At 59.9% G+C, this 19,942-nt stretch overlaps 2 protein-coding genes and 2 long non-coding RNA genes across 4 annotated transcripts; 3 read left to right on the forward strand and 1 right to left on the reverse strand.

Moving 5' to 3' along the window:
• Positions 1-74: 74 nt before the first annotated feature.
• LOC309831809 (chloride channel protein ClC-Ka) lies at positions 75-14,863 on the reverse strand. The gene is made up of 21 exons (XM_082669155.1): positions 14,768-14,863; positions 12,657-12,733; positions 11,951-12,057; positions 11,164-11,292; positions 10,286-10,414; positions 9,184-9,323; positions 8,765-8,842; positions 8,594-8,672; positions 7,930-8,055; positions 7,476-7,560; positions 7,264-7,365; positions 6,626-6,710; positions 6,192-6,365; positions 5,659-5,728; positions 5,379-5,489; positions 4,802-5,015; positions 3,809-3,942; positions 2,057-2,145; positions 1,826-1,909; positions 979-1,065; positions 75-497 (listed from the first exon to the last, which is right to left on the reverse strand). Exons 3-21 carry the CDS (start codon positions 12,048-12,050, stop codon positions 450-452), a joined length of 2,064 nt encoding a protein of 687 aa, XP_082525281.1. The 5' UTR covers positions 12,051-12,057; positions 12,657-12,733; positions 14,768-14,863; the 3' UTR covers positions 75-449.
• On the forward strand, positions 946-2,376 carry LOC309831828. The gene is made up of 3 exons (XR_014297638.1): positions 946-1,056; positions 1,588-1,692; positions 2,306-2,376. It is a non-coding gene; the product is annotated as an uncharacterized lncRNA (long non-coding RNA).
• Positions 3,811-10,358, forward strand: LOC309831821. The gene is made up of 4 exons (XR_014297637.1): positions 3,811-3,935; positions 4,454-4,830; positions 8,302-8,446; positions 9,482-10,358. It is a non-coding gene; the product is annotated as an uncharacterized lncRNA (long non-coding RNA).
• Positions 14,864-17,039: 2,176 nt separating the features above from the next.
• On the forward strand, positions 17,040-19,942 carry HSPB7 (heat shock protein family B (small) member 7). The gene is made up of 3 exons (XM_082654979.1): positions 17,040-17,320; positions 17,790-17,923; positions 19,089-19,942. The coding sequence occupies exons 1-3, from the start codon at positions 17,140-17,142 to the stop codon at positions 19,266-19,268; spliced, it is 495 nt and encodes a 164-aa protein (XP_082511105.1). The 5' UTR covers positions 17,040-17,139; the 3' UTR covers positions 19,269-19,942.

A 19,942-nucleotide genomic window follows, 5' to 3' on the forward strand; every position in this document is an offset into this window, starting at 1 on the left:
GCAAGATAACACCCTGGATGCTGAGATGAGGGCCAGACGGCTCTGGCAATCAGCTTTATTTTTTCTCAGGAGCCTCCGGTTGGGAGTCATACAACCCTCAGAGGGCATCTCTGCGTGCCCTTGGCGACAGAATATCCCAATGTCTTCATTCGTGAATTTGATTCTTTCATGGAGCACCCACCATATGCTGGTTTTCTGCTGTCTTGCGTTCTGAGTTCTGTCCAGAGGGGGATTTGTCCTTCAAGGCAGGTAGCACTTGTTTCATGGAGAATGGGACGTGGTGACTATGGGGCCTCTTCAGTGCTAGCTTAGCTGCCTACTTTGCCGAAGAGTTGAGCTGGGCTGGAGGGGAGGGGTGCGTTATGATGGGGGGGGAGAGAGGCAGGGTCTCTGCCCCATCTCCGTCACCAGGGCAGCTGAGGGGCCCTGTTTCATCTTGCCAGGCTGGCTCACTTTGGGGCAGGAGGGTTTGTCAGGTTGGAAATTGCTTTCTTCAACTAGAACAGAGAACAGAGTGGGGAGGATGTAGAGGAGATTGCAAGTGGGGGGCACCAGTATAGTTTGACTCCCCTAAGGGTTGATTCTGGAGTGAATTTTAGAGCCAGTGCCTCCCTATTGCATAGATCAGATCATTGAGGCCCAGAGAATGGCAGGGCTGGCCACAAAATAAGGTAGAGGTAGCTGGACCAAGTGGCTGGCTACTCTGGGCCAGGAAGTGAGGCTCATCAGAATCCCATGAGGCCCCTCCAAGTTTTTTTTTTTTTTGGCCACGCTGTGCGGCATGTGGGATCTTAGTTCCCCGACCAGGGATCGAACCCACGCCCCCTGCAGTGGAAGAGCAGAATCTTAACCACGGGACCACCAGGGAAGTCCCAAGTCCCCTCCAAATTTGATGGCAGAATTTTGGTGCCCCCCCCACCTCCCCAGCCTGTTTGAGCATGGCTCCTCCCCTTTGCTCCACCCTCGGGACCATGGTACCTCCACCCAAGACACGAAGCCCACAGCTCTGCCCTGAGACGTCACGAAGAGGGACTGAAGTTTCAACAGCTCGAAGAGGTTGTGTGCCTGCAGGGGGGGCGGTTAGGAAACACTGGAGGATAGGTGACACCGACCCGAACCCTCTGGCTTCAGTTTCTTCCTAGCTTGGCAGCTTTGAGCAGAGGTGAAGGCCCGGGCCAGGCTCTGTCCCAGTGGTACCCACCCCACCTTGTTTCTGAGCCTGGGAGGGCTGGACAGCTGTGATGGTGGGTGGGAGACCAAGACCTGGGCCTGCAATGTCCAATGTGACCACCAGGGGTCCCCAGAGTCCACACAAGGGACTAGTGGAAAGGACCCGTTTTTCAGCATCATCTGGCATCATCCACTGGCACAGAGGGGTTGGGGCCACCCTTAGGTCCCCAACCTGCTTCTGTCCCTCCATGACCCATGTGCCAGGCTCTGTGCTTGCAGGGGGGAGGGGATCAGCATTCAGAGTGATTAAGTACTTTGCCCAAGATCACACAGGCAGAATGTGGTAGACCTGAAATTGAAACCCACGTGTGCCTTGATGAAAAGACATATTTTTAACCACTCTTTCTTTCCATCCAGAATCTTCTGGTTCCCAAGCTCTCCCTCTTCCCTAGTCTCTGCATCATCCCAACAGCCCTGGAACTGAGAGACAGAGAGGGCAGGAACTGCATGCCCATTCCACAGGTGAGGAAGCAGGCCCAGGAGGAACAGAAAGCCACACAGCATGTCCGGGAAGCTGGAGCCAAGTTTCCCTCTCAGGCTCTTCCCCTCTATCCCAGGGCCCCTGTCTGCCCACAGCGAAAAATTTCGCCATTACCTGGTGCAGGGAGGTCTCCGGGGACAGCTTCAGGGTCACTGGCTCCACGGGGCAGCCCCCAGCCAAGATGTCCTGCAGACACTGCTGGGGATGGGGGAAGGGTTATGGGGGCCTGGGACAGCTCCCCCTTCCCCAGGCAGCCCCTCTCAAACCACAGGCTATCAGCTGGCCACTCCCCTCACAACCCTGCTGACTCCCCATCCTCTACTCACACCTCATATGAGCACTCACCTGGTGTCCTGGAACCCGGGAGGGTGGCTCAGCCTGGAGGGCCTGCACCAGGTGTGCCCTTCGCACGGTGCCCACCAGTATCTGAGACTCTGGACAAGTGGAGAGGGAGAGGAAAAAAGCCACATTATGAAAAAGGAACTTACGTTTACTGGACTGCTACGATGTGCCAAGAACTATGCTGGGTGTTCTCATGACTCTCGGGAACATACAGCACCTATGGGTCAGGAACTATTATCACCCATTTTACAGGAGAGGAAACCGAGGCTCAGAGGCACAGAGAGGTTAGTTGTCTTGCCCAAGGTCACTCAGCTTCTGACGTGGAGGAGTGGTAGCTGAGGGTGGCCAGGTAAGGCTGCTAGGGGGCCGGGAGGTAACCTGCCCACCCCAAGATGCCCCACCTGGCAGGGCCTCAAGGCAGGAGCAGGTCTGGGACACCTGCATGAAACTGTCTGTGCGTCAGGGCTGGGCTTTGTCCCTCGTTTCCCATAGGAAGTTGCACTGGCTCAGCCCAGTGAAGGCATGAACCTGGAAGGCCGCCATGTCCTGAGGTCCTCCTGTGTGCTGGAGGCCTGGCGAGCCTCACTGCAGGGTACCACTGGAGTCTGCAGGTATTTCGTTTTGAGGGACAGCCTGATAGTTTTGATTTTTGTCCAGTAAAATAAAAACTTTACAACTGGACATACGAAGGCTCCCTGTTTAAAAACAAAAACAATTAAAGCTGTTTCTTGGATGAGCAGCAGGTCCCACAGGCTGGGCCTGTGCTGGTTGGGAACTCTTTGCTTCCTGTGGCTCTAAGGGTAGAAGTGGAGTCTGTCTTGTTCTAGCAGGGGGGTGAAGCTTCTTGAGGGGTCATCCATGTGCAGGTATTTTCAAGTGTGATATTTGGCGTGTTCTGTGGGATAATGTTATAGGTGTCCCAATTTGGGTGGGGAGAAGGGCCTGGCCTTTGGGATGAGAACCTCTGACAACTCTGTCCTCCCTATTTTCCAGATGTGGCAACTGCAGTTCATAGAGCTTAAGGGATTTACTACAGTTCTGCTGCTCATAAATAGCTTTATGCCTCTTGGGGTAGGTATGGGGATGACCCATACGGTTGTGCAGGTTGCTCACTGCACAAGATACCTGCCCAAAGGACAAGTGGGGATCAAAATCCAGCTGTGCTATGCTGCCAAGTGTGCATTTTGTTTCATTTGCACAAAGGGGACATATGGGCTGACAGTGGCCCTGAGTGGGGCATGGCTGTCCCCTCCCTACCCCCCAGCTTATCTTTCCCACTCATACTGTACTTGTCCTAGAGGGAAATAATGCTCTAGCTAGGTCCTCTCCCAAAATTCAGCTTATGTGTCTTTTAACAAGGGCCCCCACTCATTTTTCTCTAAAAGGATGTCTTTCTCATGGCAACAGGGTTGAGGGAGGTGACTCAGTTGGGGAATGCCTGAAGGGGAGACTGAGGGAAGGAGCCTTCTGGGAGGCCCTAGTAGTGTTCCCATCATCCTACTGTAGGATGTAAGTAGGACTAAGCTCCGCAAGTAGGATGGCTATTACCTCCATTTTACCAATGAGGAAACTGAGGCTCGGAGAGGTGAAGTGACTTGCCCAAGGTCACACAGTTGCAGAGCCCGGTTTTGGATCCAGGTGCCTGATAGGTACAATGCCCTGCTTACCCATTCCTGGGCCTGACCCTCCCAGGTCCAAGAGGAAGGTAGAGGGAATGCCTCCTCCCCATTCGTGCTCCCCCTTCCTGTCGGGCACCTGTGCTCTCCACCAGGGGGTACTCGGCAGTGTCTGTGGAGGTCACGACCTTGACCACCTCCTCCTGCGGTGTGTCCTTGGCCAGCGTGGTGATGGTACAGTTCATGAAGTGCTCCACAATTACATGGTGAGAGCTGGGGCAGAGGGATGCTCCCATCAGGTCCTGGGGTGGCGGGTTATCCAGACCCCTGGACAAGCTGGGGCGAGCCAGGAGGAGTTTTGCCGGTTCTTCAGCATGGGCAGGGTCTAAGAGATTCCTGGGATGAACAGCTCCTAGCACCCCAAGGTAGGGAGGGAGGAACCTGGGGACCAGCTGGCCTATGCCCTCTGGACCCCTATCTCCCCCCTACACCAGCTCTACTTTGACCTGTTTTATTCAGAAGCCGTCGCTGGAGAATTTCATTTGAAGAAAAGTTTTATGGCATAAAGGGAAAAAAGAGCTTTAAAGTTTGAAAATCACGGGAGTAACCACCCCCATTTAACAGATGGGGAAACTGAGTCTGGAGAAGGGGGCAACTTGCACATGTTTGGAGCTGGGCCTTGGACCCAGGGCTCTCAGAGCCTCTTAGTCCTGCTTCTCTGGGGACAGAGGCTGCTCGGCCCTGTCTGGTTGAGTCAGGACCTCAAAGCTCGTTTCCATTGCAGTATTCCAGTCCCACCTCCAGCTCCCAACGCCCCAGTGAGGACAGCAGAGCAGGAGTGGGGCCTCCCAGAGCTGGCGCTGACTCTCTGTGTGACCTGGAGCAAGACGTGGCACCTCTCTGAGCCCCACTTTCTGACAAATGGGCAATATCTGTCCTACTGTTGTGGAGACCGACTGATGACCAGTAAGACACTGAGGCCAAGGACTCCCCCAAGGTCACACAGGGAGCTGGCGAGAATGGAGACTAGGGAGCAGCCATGTGTCGGCCCCTCCCATGCTCACCCATGTCCAAGGTCAGCCCACCCAGACACCATCACCTCAGTCAGCCAGCCTGAGCAGACGCCGCTCACCTGATTTTTCGGCACCGGATCCACGGAAGGTATGGCAGTCTCTTGACAATGATGGTGCCGTCGTAGAAGGAAGGCTGGCAGCTCTGGGCGATGGCGTTGGCCGCCAGCACCGCCATCAGGACAGGAAGTGCGTGCACGATCTGGCCAGTCAGCTCGAAGGCCAGCAATGCTGTGGAGATGGTGTGGGTCACAGCCCCTGAGAAAGCCGCAGCCCCTGCAGGGGGCAGAGCCAGGGAGGGGGGCTCAGGCCAGGAGACAGCTTCATGCAAAGGGCAAGGCTGCTGTGACTATGGCCATGGGCTGGGGTGGGAATTGTCCAGAGGCCACACATTGGCCACTGTTGGAAGTGCCCTATGCCTGGGCTTGGTGAGGGAAAGAGCAGTAAGGAAGAAGGGGCACCAGGGACATGACAGGAGCTAGAAAAAGTAATGGAGGCTAAGGGGAAGGGCTCAGGGAAGGGTGGGGCTCATTGGGAGGCTAATGACCTCCCCATGCCCTGCAGAGCTACTGGCTGATTCTCCGGGTCCAGCCCAGACCCACGATGTTTGCCCGTCCGGTGGGAACCCGGTTTACTCACCTGCCAGGGCATACCCCCCAGGCATGATGGGGTTGGTGACACCTCCAGCCACGATGCCCTCTGGGAAGGCAACAGAGAGGGCCTCCCCTATGAGGCGCCCGATGGCAGCTCCTGGTCGCAGATTTAGGGTGAGGGCAGGGAGCCAGGCTGACCCAGTCCCCACAGCCCTCCATCCCTGGGGATCAACCTCAGTACCATCCTGGGGAGGTGGGTGGACCAGGAGCCATGGCCCTGACCCGACAACTCTGAGTTTCTCAGACCCTCAACACCCCAGACTCACCGAAGATAAATATGGGCATGAAGTACCCAGCGGGCATGGGGATCGTGGTGGCCAGAATTATCATCCAGAACTGTGGGTGGCGGGAACCGAGGGGGCAGAGGTTAGAGGCAGCTGGACAAGAGTAGGCAAGGGAGGGACAAGACGGGGGCAGGGGGGTTTCCCAGGGAGAAGGAGGATGCCCAGGCACATGCCCATCGCCAGTATCTGGTGTGAGGGAAGGTGTGCCCAGGGGAAGGATCCCCACCCTGGCAAAGTGCCTACTGTGTGCCTGGCACTGTGCCAGGGACTCTCCTTTCTTCCCTCTCAACCTTCCTTGATGTAAGCACAGTAACTAGCCCGTTCTAAAGATGAGGAAACTGAGGCTCAGAGAGCTGAAGCAACTTGCCCAGGACCACACAGCGGGCAGAGGTCAGGCCAGGGAGTCTGCATGAAGGCCTAGGCCCTGCGCTATGTACATGCTATGGGGAGGTACCCCATCCCACCCAAGGCTGGCCTCAGCTCTGTGCACATCCCTGGGGGCCCCGGGAGCCCACCTTCATAACCAGGAAGAAGGCGAGGGTCCCAAAGATGGTGAACTGCGGGTGGTACCATTCGAACCATAGGTTCTGTGGGTCGGGCTCCGAGGGCCAGGGTGGGGACGAGTTCCGGGTCATCAGCGCCCACGAGTTATTGTCGAACAGTGAGTCCAGATGCTCCCTCATGGACAGCTGGAGAAGGGGGCAGCTTGGAGTTCTGCGTGAGGGCCGGGCAGCAGTCCCTGCCACCCCCACCCCCCCCCACTGCCTGACCCTGCCTCAAATCCTCATCTGCCACTTCCTGTTGGGGGGAGACCTTGGGAAGGGCTCTGGCCCTCTTGGAGCTGCACAGCCATCCCCTTATAGGCGTTGTGGGGATTGAGATGATGGGCACAAGTTGGACAACGACTGGGCATTCCCCCCTCTGGCCACCCCAGCTCAGCACCCCTTACCCGAGAAGCCATGAAGCGGCCCACGCCAGGGGGATAGGTGATGGAGGCGAGAACCAAGGCCGCCAGAGCGGAATACAGAGGCTTGCTGTGGGGTGGGGGCGGAGGGCCAGCTCCAGTGCCAGCCGTCCTCTTCCCCTCCCCCCACCCCACGGAGCGGGCCGCCACCCTGCTGGCTGACGCTGAGGCAGGGACGGGAGAAAGAGGCACAGGAGCAGGGAGCAGGGGACGGGTGGGGGTCAGCCCCACACCGCTCGGGTAAGCAGGGGTCGGGGCTCATAGGAGAGCTTGGGACACAGGCGGGCTGCCCGCCAGGCAGGTGGGACCAGGGCAGGACCGGCCAAGGTGGAGGAGGGCTGATTCTGAAATGCCAACGCCAGGGGGCAGACAAGGTTGGGAAGGAGATGGGGCTCAGTAAGGGGCCTGGGGCTCCACGGGGAAGTAGGGGTTCAGTGAGGGGGAGGGAGGTTAGTGAGGGAGGGAGGGCTCAAATATTGGGGTTGGGAGCCTAGTAAGTGGGGGAGCCGTTACTATGGGGACCTGGACAGGGGTGTTAGTGAGGGGTGGGGATCTCCATATAAGGCTCAGGAGAGTCTAGGGGCATCACCCTGCGGGGTCCCTGGCCCCCATTCAGAGCCCACCTGGTGGCCAGCAGTTTGGAGAGGACCCGATTGGTCTTGACAAAGCCAAGGAACGTTCGCTGACAGAAGAGGTAAGCACAGCTCAGGATGCCACAGATGGCCCTGCAAGGGGGGGAGGGGAGTCCAGAGCCCCTCGCCAGAACCGAGGGCAGCAGTTCAGGCTGGGGGAGGCCCCCAGTTGGGCTCTTGAGGGGCTAGAGTCATCCACTCACCCCAGCGCCACAAAAAAGAAGATCTCTGGCAGGTCAAAGGGGACGTCTACCCGGAAACTGGTCTTGTAGAGGGAGGTGATGGTCTCTGGGAAAGGAGGGGAGTGGGGATCAGGGACCACACTCCTACCCCAGCCAAACCGAAGGCTCAGAATTAACAGGCAGGAGTGGAGGTGCTGCCACGTCCTGCCCCCAAATACCCTTTCCCTGGCCCTGCCTCCCCCTTCTACCCTCGGGGCTCCCATCCTTCATGCCCAATCCAGGTCATTTCGTTTCCACACTTGTAGAAGGAGGGGAGCGGAGAGGAAGAAGAGAAGAGAGAGGAGAAAGGAGGGAGGAGGGAGAGGAAGGGGAGGAAGAGGGAAAAGGGAAGAGAGAGGGGAGAAGGGAGGGGAGGGGGGAGGAGGGAGGAGGGAGGGAAGGCGGGGCAGGGGGCAGGGTCTAGGGCGGGGCTCACCCTGCTCGCTGTTGAAGACAGCCAGGAGGCGGAACATGAAGGCCCCACAGGTGGCAGCGAAGAAGCCCCTCCAGTAATCCCAGACCGAGAAGTGGGAGGACATGACCTCGATGCTGAACAGGATGCCTGGGGGCAACACTGAGCTTCGACAGACACCACCACGCCCATCCCAGCGCCCTGACCACTCCCGTCCTGCTCTCCCACAGCCCGAACAGACAGGGCCACCCCTTCTCTTTGGTCCTGAGCTGAGGGGAGAGGAGGGCAGGGCGGGAGCCCCCTGCCTAGGGAACAGGCTTGTAGGCGCTCCTCTCGGCCATCCCAAACCTTACAACAGCCTTTGGGGTGGGGACGATTACAATCCCCATTTTACAGATGAGGAAATGAGGCTGAGGACTGAACTCACCGGCCCAGGGTCACGCAAGGCGAGCTGAGTTTCAAACCCAAGTCTGTCTAACGTGACCGTGAAGCATCTCGACGCCCACCCCCACCTCCACCCTGGGGCGGCTCTGCCCTCCCGGTAAGACTGAAGTAACAACCAAGACCAGATTAGCCGCCATCCTCCCTGCGGGTTCCTCCACTGGGCGGAGGAGCGAGCTGGTCAGTCCGCCAGGGGAGGGACTGGGGGTCGGGGGTGGGAGCCCGGGGTGCAGGGGGAGGGCCTCACCGCTGAAGGGCGCTGCGAACACTGTGGCCACGCCCACCGCCGCTGCCGCCACCAGCATTTCGTTTTGCTTGCTCTTGTTCTGGGGGGATCCGGAGTCCCGCGCTGAGAGTCAGCCCCCGCCCTCCCCTCCGTCTCTTTCCTCCAAGGAGGGGGGGCCCATGAGCCCCTTACCTCAGACTCCCCAATGGCCTTGGTGCGCAGGCGGCCCAGGTAGGCAGCGATCATCACAGACAGGTGCACGAAGGGGCCCTGCCAGAGGAGGTGTGCGCACAGGGCACAGGGTCCGCCCCTTGAGGGGAGCCGGGGCCCTTGCTTCTCTCCTTCCTCCCGCTCCGGGCCCAGGGTTGGGGGTAGAGGGAGCCTCATCCAGAGACAGCTCGGCCGTCCCACCCACTCCCTATGCCTCCATCTCCCCAGTTCCTTTGTCATACTCTGGGGACCTGGCCTGTCTCCTCCCCAAGACTCAGCCCTGCGAAGGCAGGCCCTGGCCTGAGTTCCCCCTGACCTAGCTTCGGTGGGGATGGAGAAAAGGCAGAGGGGGCAGGAGGGCAGGGTGGGACGGGGTGGGGTGCTCTCATGCCCGTCCATACCACTTTGCCCAGGAAGATGGTGCTGCCCGTGGCCAGGGTGCAGGTGAGGCCCACCACCTTGGCCCCGAAGTTCTTGATATCCAGGTAGTCCTCCAAGACCACGCCCGACAGGATGGTCTTCAGCTCCGGAATTCCAGAACCTTGGCAGGGGATGGATGGACGGGGTGGGGGTCGGGAGGAAGAGGAGGGACGATATCTAGATAAACCCTTATCGCTTTACCCTGCACAGGGCTTCACATCGTGATCTCATCAGCTCTCCTAAACCCTGTGAGTTAGGATTCCTAAACTCATTTTGCAGATGAGGAAGCTGCGGGTCAGAGAGGGGATGTGAATTGCCTACGTTCTTCCAGCTGGTCCTGCCAGTCAGCTATTGCAGGATGGGGGGAACCTAGGAGAGAAGCTCAGGCCACCCAGATGCATCCCTGCAGCTCCCCTGTGCGGCTGGCCTGGAGCTGAAAGCAGAGCTGAGAGGCCTGGAAGAGATGTGCCCCTCCGTGAGCCCCTCCCTGGGGAGCCATGGTGCCGGCCCAGAGGAGCCCTCAGAAAGGGAGCAGAGCCAACAGTGACCCGAGTCAAGCAAGATCTGTCCTTCTGGGGCTTCCCTGGTGGCGCAGTGGTTAAGAATCCGCCTGCCAATGCAAGGGACACGGGTTCGAGCCCTGATCCGGGAAGATCCCACATGCCGCGGAGCAACTAAGCCCATGCGCCACAACTACTGAGCCCACGTGCCACAACTACTGAAGCCTGCGTGCCTAGAGCCCGTGCTCCGCAACAAGAGAAGCCACGACAATGAGAAGCCCGAGCACCGCAACGAAGAGTAGCCCCCGCTCACTGCAACTAGAGAAAGCCCGCACGCAGCAACGAAGACCCAACACAGCCAAAAATAAATAAATAAATTTATTTTTAAAAAAAGATCTGTCCTTCTCACTGTGTGACTTCAGGCAACTTACACAACTCTTCTGAGCCTGGCTTCTCTGGCTGTGAAGTGGGGTTACTGTTTCCTGCCTCCCCCCATCAGGAGCCCCGAAGGACAGGAAAAGGCTTTGGGCGGTGGGCACCGAGGGGCAAGGCAAACAGGTGAGTGGTGGGGCGATGGGCTTACCTCCCGAGAAGGGCGTGATGCTCTGGGAAAAGCCTGAGGAGAAGGAGACCAGGGCCACAGGATACACGGTCCAGGAGAGATACCGGAGTAGGTGGCTGTCCCCAATCTCCCGGTACAGCCACTTGTGTGCTGGGGACAGCTGGGAGTCAGGGAGCCATCCACAGGCTCTGCCGCCCTCAGGCACCCACTTGCTGGCCAGGAAATGGAGGCTCAGAGGGCAGTGGCCCAGGACCACCCAGTAAGTGGCAGATCCCCAAGAGGAGGCAAGAGTAGGACCCTGGATCACATCCCAGTGTTGCCACTCCCTAGCTGAGTGACCTTTTGCAGGCCATTCAACATCTCTGAGCCTCTGTTTCCCCATCTGTCAAATGGGCTCTCAGATGAGGTCTGGTGCATGGCAGGTCCTCGTAATCCCACCTGAGCAAGTCTCCCAGAGAAGGTGTGTTAGACACTTCCTGCCCCGTGCCCCCTCTTCCAGGGAGACCTCAGGGTGGAGAGAGCCTGCCGAAGCATGGGGAGAGAACGTTCTATGCCTGGTGGTCTAGACAAGTGTTCCCCCCACAGTTACTGAGCTGAGAGCAAGGAGGGAGGAGAAGGGAGCAGGGGCGGCAGGAAGCGGTGGGCATAGAGCTCAGAGGAAGAAGGACTATTTGGTCTTTCACTCATTGGGCAGATGAGGAGACTGAGGCCCAGAGAGGGGCAGGAGCCTGCCCAGGGTCACACAGCAAATCAAGAGCAAAGCCAGGACCAGACCCAGGCCTCCTCCCCACCCAGAGCCCTCCCCCACCCCCGCTGCACCTGGCAGCCCATCTGGCATCCCGAAAGCGTGCTCGAAAGCCCCGGGTCCAGAGCAGGCGTGCATGCCGGGGAGGGGTTACCTCGGACCACACGGCCGACAGTGAAGGTCATGGTGTAGCTGATCAGGGCCATGAGCACCCCGAGGGTCATCAGGAAGTACCAGTCCTCACCCATGCGGAACAGCTTCTGCTTCAACCACTCGAGGCCACCTGGGGCAGGGGCATCAGGTGGTAGCCCAGGGCCCAGTGAGGGCACGGGGCGGGGGCGGGGGGCAGGGGCTGTGTGGGGCTGGGGCCAGGTGGTCGAATCCAGGGAAGCTGGGAGGGGGCTCTGCCTCACGTGAGAGACAGCAGGATTCGTGCAAGTGAAGGTGGAAGCATGGTGGGCGCCAGACCTATTGGCCCCGCCAGGAGGGAGCCTTTGACCGACCCGCCCTCCCCACCCCTGCCCCTTCCTGAGGTACTTATGGAAGAATGACAGAGAGGGCAGGGTGTGGAGGGAGAGCTGGAAACTACACTTTCTCCAGCATCTCCGCAGGGGACATAGCTTAGAGGACACGAGAGTCTAGAGAGACCGCTCTGTGGTCCAAGGACCGCTGGGGCTGTCCTGGTGTCAGGCCAGAGAGCACCCACTGGGCCCCTAGCAAGGTCCCCGGCGGAGTGATCAGGCCTGGGGGCTGCGTTCCCAAAAGGCAGAGAGCAGACCTCTAGCACATCTGTCCCACAGACTGGCAGACAGATCCCCACCCTCCCTGCCGCCCAGGATGGGGGCAGCTCTTGGGCTCCAAGGTGGGTGGGGAGGCGGACCCAGGGAGGGTGATGTCCCGAGGGGTTTTCGACAGGGAGCGGAAGGGAGCCTAGCTGTCACCTCGGATGCCTCGGCGGATGCGGGGACACGGGCCCCATAGCTCCTGAAGTGTCACAGGATTCCCCGAGGAGCCCTCACGAAGCCCTACCAGCTCCTCCATCAGGCCCCTGAGAGAGTAGACAGGCAGACGGACCCTTGGTGAGCTGCTCCAACGCCCTTACCCAGCCACTGGGCCCTTCCAATATCTACTTCCCAGATAGAAGGGAAAGGTGGCATTTTCAGGAGGGGACGTGGGTCTGGTGTGCCTTCATTCCTGAGGGGGTGACCCCGAGGGTGCGAGTGTGTGTGTTAATGTTTAGGATGAGGGCAGTGGTTCCTAGCTGTCCCCTACATGTCCAGCAGCAGGTTGATCAAGGCCGCACCCCAGGCTCAGAGCCCCCTTCCCCATCCTGTGGCTGCCACTCCTACCCTCCCTGGACGCTTGTCTGCTCCCGCTGCTCAGAGCAGTCTCCTTGCCCAGGGGAGTCACTGTCTCACGGTGGGGTCCCCATGGACCACTCTGACTCCCCATGCCCATCCCTGAGCCTCCAACCCCTCGGCTCAGGCCAGAGTCAGGAAAACCCCAGGCCCAGAAGGAGAAGCCGTGAGGGTCCAAAGGAGGTGCTGGCTCCCTGCCCTCCAGCTTCCTGCTCCCGCCCTGCCTGCCCTGGTCCTGGCAGGTTCCATCCAAGTCCCTGCCCCAGCTCTGCACCCGGCGGCCCCTCACCTTTGTCAGTCCGCTCTGCTGTGGCCCCAGCCAGCCCTCCTCTGACAGAGACTCCTTTGCTTGCAGTTCAGGTGCACCTGGACAGGTGTGTGTTCCACCAATCAACATCCTGGCCCCCCCTCCTCCCCGCCCCACCCCGCCGGGGTTTACCCTGGCCATTAAGAATGTCCTTGACAAACCAACTGGAACTGCCCCGGCCAGCTGAGTGGTGCAGGCCAGAGCAGCCAGGAGGGACGAGGGGCAGGGGCTCCCCAACCTACCAGAGCCACACAGAGGCGGGTGGCACCCAACCCAGCTACTGGCTGGGGTACACAGGGCCTGGGAGGGGGAAGCTCATGACACAGCAGGATGGTGAGGGGTCATCTGCAGGGGCTGAATGTCAGGGCCCTAGGTTCTCAGAGCTGGGCATGGGAGGGGTTTGAAAGAGCAGAGAAGGAAGAGGAGAAGGACCCATAGGGGAGGGGTGCTATCATTACTGCACCTTTGCTATATGCCAGGCACTGTGCTCAACCCTCCTCCAAATCAGTGAGTGCTCAGAGAAACCCAGCGAGGTGGGCAGTATTAGGCCATTTTAAAGAAATGGAGTTTCAGAGCTTCCCTGGTGGTCCAGTGGGTAAGACTCCACACTCCCAGTGCAGGGGGCCAGGGTTTGCTCCCTGGTCACGGAAGTAGATCCCGCGTACATGACGCAACTAAGAAGTCCGCACGTTGCAACTAAAGATCCCGCGTGCCACAACCAAGATTCTGAGTGCCACAACTAAGACACGGCCCGGCCAAAATAAAGGAATAAGTAATAAATAAATAAATGAATATTTAAATAAAAAAACGGAGCTTTGGAGAATTGAGGCTGCTTGCTTGCCCAGGGTCACAGAGGCTGAGGCACAAAGTCAAAAGTTCCATCCAGGTTTGCCTGACTCCAAAGGCTTCACACCTCTCCGAGGTCCTGCCTTGAAGACCTGCCTTGCTCAGAGCTGGGGAGGGGGCCGACGAGCTGGAGCGGGGGAAGGGAATTGGGCTAGATCCTCATGTCCAGACCCTCCAGTCTGAGAAGGCTGCCTCAAACCACAGCACCCAATGGGCAGTGGCTCTGCTTGGGGCTTCTACGTAAATGCCACAGACCCTGTCCCACCCCAACGGAATGTAGGAACATGCACACTAGGTCTGGAACCCAGTTCATCCTCCCAGCACCCTTGCGGGTCAGGCACAGTATCACCATTTTGCAGATAATAATGGAGGATCAGAGAGGTGCAGTCACTCCTCTAAGGTCACAAAGCAGAGGCTGAACCCAGACTTCGATTCTGTGGCTCTCCCTCTTCCCAGAGCTCCTCCAGCACCTGTGGCTTAAGCCTTCAGGGCAAGGGTTTGGGCACAAAGCAGAGGATTTGTGCCTGATACCACTTTTAGAAGATTTGGGCAAGAGATCTGGGACAACACCCGCCCCCCGCTCCCCGCTCTTCCAGACAAAGCCCCCTTTCTGAAAATCATGATGGCCCTTCAATGACTTGTTAAAATCCTGAGGCCCTGAGCCACCCTCTGCCCCTAGATGTCAGCCAAGTTACTCCCAACTGGGAGCACGTGTGTGTTGTGAGCGGTGGGCTGTGGGCTTGCTGCTCTGCATGGACCTGGGCCCACCGTTGCCTCGGCTGCCCCAACCTGTGTACAGTAACAGGATAACTGGCCGCCCTGTTGACATCCCAAACCCGTCTCTGGTCTCGGGCAGCTGCTCACTCCAACTCATAGCCGGCATCGGCCAGCCAGCCAGCACCGCATGTTCACACCCTCACCTCCGGCCCTGTGAGCATCAGGAAACCGGGAAGAGGGAAGCAAAGGGACATGGTGCTGGTGGCAAGTCCCTCCCAAAGCCATTTCCCCCTCATGCCAGCCCCCAGCTTCTCCCTCTCCCGCATCAAGCAGCGAAGGGTGAGAGCTTGATGCCCGAGCAGCTCTCCCACCCCTAATGGGTCCTTCACCACTTGGAGCCTCAGTTTCCCCTTCTGTCCAATGAGGGGAGCCTGAGAGCCATGGCAGCAGGGCCCTATCTCTACCTCGTTCATCACGAGTCCCCCAGAGCCTCAACGGTGCCCGGCACATAGCAGTTGTTCAGTAGATACCTGCTGAGTGATGAGTGGTTTCCGAACACTGGCCTGTGGGCTGGCTGAGTGGGGACCTGATGGGAGCCGATTCCTGGTCCCTTCCCTAGACCCCAGATCAGAATCTTGGGGTACATGAGAAGAGTCTGTGTTTGTTGAAAGTCCCTCCAAGTGATTGGGGTGTGCTGGCAGGTATGGGATTCAAGGCATTGGATCATCTCTGAAGCTCCTTCTGTCCCTGGGATCTGAAAGGAGAGACATGCACAGAGACAGGGGAACGGCCTTGATGACTTTTCAGGGTCCCTCCCGGCCATTGAAGTCAGTGGATCCAGTGCATGTGTGGGTGATGCCTTAGGGACGGGGTAAGCGGGGGCGGGAATGGTGGGCGGGGGTGGGTAATGAGGTCTGCCGTCCAGGAGCAGTGACTCAGGCCCGCAGCACCGTGACCTTGTGTCTGCATTTAGCCACTGGCTCCTGTTTCCCTGGCGGGTGGCAGGCTTCTTGGTCCCCCACCCCCACCCCACCCTCTTTCCACCTCACCTCAGTGCTGGTAACTTCCTGGCAGCCCTACTGGAACCCCGTCGGCCAGGATGGGTGACACAAGCCAGGCAGGAATCTCCACTAGACAGACCGACAGACCCCTTTGGCTCCAGCCACCACCCTGACCCCACTTCACGGACTACCGGCACCAGTGGTTACCCGTGTTGATGGACCCCCCCGCCCACTGCCGCAGGGAGGAAGTGTTGTGGGAGCCAGAGAAAAGAGAAACAGTCCCTACCTTCAGGAGCCCCCAATCTAACGGGGAGACAGGCGAACCCCTAACCCAGGGAACTGCCAGTCTGATAGGGGAGAGAGGACCCAGGAGGACCATGTCACATTCAGGTGCTGGGGTGGGCAAAGCCAGTTGGTACAGCGGGCATCTGGGCAGGCCCCCCTGTGTGGGCTGCAGCAATCAGAGAGGGCTCCATGGAGGAGGAGGAACTGGAGCTGATCTGGGAAGGAAGGGCAGGATTTGGAGGGGGGAGCAGAGGCCCCACACTGCAACTTGGGCAGCAGAGGACCCCCGGCCTCCCAGAACGGCCTTCCCTGCTTCATGCCCTGGTCCCGCATGATCTGTGCATGGGCAGAGGTGCTTCTCAGGGGCGTTCGGGACCAGACTGTCTCCATACACGAATGTTCAGGCCACCCTGGCCTCCTGGAGGGTTTGGATCAGATAAGACAGGGTTCAAATCCCAGCTCTGCCACTTGTGCGTGTGCAAGCCCCAGGCTCTCTGTGAGGCTCTGTTTCTCTATCTATAAAATGGGAATACCATCTCCTTCCTGAGCCGTGCGGGGATCAAATGAGGCCATGCTGGAGAGCTCACAGCCAGGAGCCGGTGCCCAGCAGGCACCTCAGAAGTCAGAGCTAGAATGATTGTCTTGCGGAAGTCTCCTTTACCTCTGACTGAGACCCTGCCCGCTGCCACCCCCAGCATCTCTGAGCTGGAGGTCAAGCAGACATTTCCTGGGAACATAACCTTCTATATTGTTAAGGACCATTACTAAATTATCTGCTCTCCTCCCCTGAGTCCAGGCCCAAGCCCCAGCCCGGCCTCAGCTTTCTCCTCTTGGGTCCCGAAATGCTCCAGAGTTGGGAGGTGGGGGGTGGGGAGGGAGGTAAGCATGAAATCTGGGTCCCCGTGGGAGCTGGCAGGGGGACAGCTGCACATTCTATACCCGCCTCCGGGGCTGTCTCAGTCCTTCCTCAGAGATGGCTGTGAACATTATCTGCCCTGAGGGAGGGAACCCCTCGCCTCACACAGGGGTCCAGCAGGTGCGGGTCCTCCATGCACCCCTGACCTCCTGACCTTGCATCTCCCACTCTCCCCAGAGCCAGGGGCTTGGGCCTTTCTGCCCTGATCACCCACACCTAGATCCCTCTCCCCAAGGGCTGGAACTCTGGGGGAGAGGGGATGGAGAGAGAGAAAACCCTGTCCTCAAGGAGCTTGCAATCTGGTGGGGGAGACACAGAAACACGGAACACACACAAGGTCCTGAGGTGGGCCCAGGGGTCTGAGTGGTGAGGGGACAGCATGGGTCCCCACCTCGTTGCCATGGGAGGCTCCAGGGCTGGAGTTATCGGCCTGGAATGCCAGGCAGTGAGCTCAGCCTCCTGGGCCTGCCTGTGTTGGACTGTCAGCAGGGCCGTCTCACTGGAGAAGATTTCCAGCCCCTCTGGGCCACCGAGAGGACTAAATTTAGCTGGTAGACAAGGGGCTGGCCCCGCGCCCAGGGACGGTCGGGCCTTATAAAGCGGCGGCCGCCGGGGCCCGGCACGCTCCCTCCGAGCCTGCTGCCCACGCGCCCTCCTGTCCACCCTGCCCACTGGCCAGGGCCCGGCCGCCCGCCCGTGGATGAGCCACAGGACCTCCTCCACCTTCAGAGCGGAGAGAAGCTTCCATTCTTCCTCCTCCTCCTCCTCAGCCTCCCGCACCCTGCCCGCCCAGGAGCCGCCCATGGAGAAGGCACTGAGCATGTTCTCCGAGGATTTCGGCAGCTTCATGCGGCCCCACTCGGAGCCCCTGGCCTTCCCAGGCAAGTCCTCCGTGGGGAGGGGAGGCGCCCAGGGAGGGGACACCTGCTCCAGCGCACCCCCCGCCGTAGCTGCAGCTGCAGAGCTGCTGGGAGCAGGTGCCGTACAGCTGCCGCCGCGGGTGACCACTGGGACAGATGCGGCCACAGAGACAGATGTGGCCGTGAGAACAGGCAGGCCTTCAAGAAACAGCTCTGGCCTGGGGCTCAGCTACACGCACCCCTACTCCAGGCCTGGGGTGGGTCACTACAGACATATACACACACCACCCCACCTGTGCTGGGTAAGGCCCCACCCCCCAGGCAGAAAAGGTGTGCTGCAAGAGGGCGGGTGGCAGGGAGGGTGGCAGCTACGGCTGAGGGGGAGCTCAGGCCCAGACGGCCAGCCCCTTCCCTCCGGAGGGGGAGCCGGAGACCTGGGTTCTGAGTGCCAGCCAGCCCGCTGCTCTGCTTACGGCAGCCCTCCCCACAGCCCGTCCCGGGGGGCAGGGCAACATCAAGACCCTGGGAGATGCCTATGAGTTTGCTGTGGACGTGAGCGACTTCTCACCTGAAGACATCATCGTCACCACCTCCAACAACAACATCGAGGTGCGAGCTGAGAAGGTGAGCCCGCTCCCTGCCCCCAGACCCTGGGCCCCACGCCTGTACCCTCTGCCCCGTGTCTCCACTCATCCCGGGACCCCGCACCCTGCCCAGTACCCCCCAACCCCCAGGACAAACTAGAGGCCTCGCTCCTGTAGCTGGTGGGCCACGGGACCCCCGTTACTGCCTCTCTCTGCACCAGGCTCCCAGATGCTTTCTTCCGGAGTCCAGGGCAGCTGAGGAAGCCACAGGGGATGGGGGAGGGGGGGAGGGATGCTGCAGGGAGGTGAGAAGGGAGATGAGAGGAGGGAGATCGTGGCTGAGGCAGGATAGCCCTTCCCGTGGGCATCTGGAGAGGTGGGGGCCTCACTGGTCCCTCACCTCTGGACCCCTGAATTAGGCCCAAGGTTGCAGAGGCCCTGCACTTCAGGGTCACACCCCCCCCAAACCCCACACTCCCTCCACGCACAGGTCTCAGGGTCACTTGGTCACTAGGGTCTCTGAGTCCCAGCTCCCAGGAGGCCTGCACCCTGGAGGAGGGTGTGGCCCTGGCTGCACAGGGATGCTGCCCCCAGCGGGCCAGAGCCACTGCTGCTCCTTAGGGAAGAGGCTCGGCCCAAGGCTGCCTCTGGATCCCCCTTGGCCTGGCTTTCTCCCCTGAGCACAGGAGGCTGGATGCCCGAGGGGCGCCTGTCAGGGAAGCCAAGGACTGTGCGCACCAGGACCAGTGGGCAGCACGTGCCAGCCCTGCCACCCTCACCAGTGACTCAGCCGCCCCAGGTTCCTCTGGACACTATGTGCTGGCTGAGTCACGCAGGAGGGGCCGCCGGCCGAGCCCTGACGGTAGACACCGTGTATCCGGGTATCCAAGAGGGCTCAACTCTGCTCTGTGCCACCTCCTTGCTGCTCAGGAGCCCCAGATTCTGCCACTGAGTCTCCTCCCCATCTGAGCTCCCCCACCAAGCCCTTGTCTCTCCCCCAGGACCACTGGAGCTCCTCTAAGCACCTCGGCACCTGTCCCTGCTCAGCCCTGGCCAGCCCCTAGACCGGGCCTCTGCACCTGAGAGCAGGACCTCTCGGCACAGGGGGCCCGGCTGGGGTTAGACTGGGGAGCAGGGGCTGTGGCTGGACATGAGCAGGACAAGGGTGGGGGGCAGCCTGCCCTGACCCACTACCCCTTCCCCAGCTGGCAGCTGATGGCACGGTCATGAACACCTTTGCTCACAAGTGCCAACTGCCGGAGGACGTGGACCCCACGTCGGTGACCTCGGCCCTGAGGGAGGATGGCAGCCTCACCATCCGGGCTCGGCGCCAACCACACACGGAGCACGTCCAGCAGATCTTCCGGACCGAGATAAAAATCTGAGGGCCTCCCACTCCCTTCCCCCAGCTCCCCCATCTTCTCCCCCACTGGCCGGCCAGAGTGGCTCTCCTGACCCCCTCATGACAGCTTCCGGGACATCTCAGCCCAGGTTCAGGCCCTGACACCTCAACCCCAGACCCCAGGTGGGTCATCCCCTCCAAATGTGGCCTTCTGCTCTACCCAGGGCAGGCCAGGGACCCCCTTGCTTCACCCGTGGCGCCCAGATTCCAGATATGGCCTCGTTCACTTAATCCAGAATAAAGGGATTGGGATGGAGAACAGGAGATCCCGAAGAAGCCAGTTTGGGGAAGGGGGATTGGGACAGGCAGGATCTCTGGGCAAATCATCTGCAGGACAGACAGACAAATTCTGATCTATGGAGTCTCTGCAGGGCAGGGGCAGGGGGACTGGGGACCTGGGACCCCCTTGGCTAAGGGGAGCGGGAGAGGCAGAGGGAGATCACAGGCAGAGGTGCCCAGCTAAAGTGAACTGCCCGGGCACAGGGAGGCCAGAGACAGCCATGATGGTCTGCTTCCCCTATGCTGCCCTCCAAGCCCCGAACCAGCTGCCAGGCTGTCTGCCCACAAGGTGCCCCAGCCAGCCAGCTGTGCCAGCGCAGGGCCACATTGTGTCTGTATATAGATGGGGTTTTTCCAATACAGCTGGTTCGTGATAAA

The sequence above is a fragment of the Grampus griseus genome (assembly GCF_964374135.1).
Source record: "Grampus griseus genome assembly, chromosome: 1".
In the NCBI taxonomy this organism is placed as follows: domain Eukaryota; kingdom Metazoa; phylum Chordata; class Mammalia; order Artiodactyla; family Delphinidae; genus Grampus; species Grampus griseus.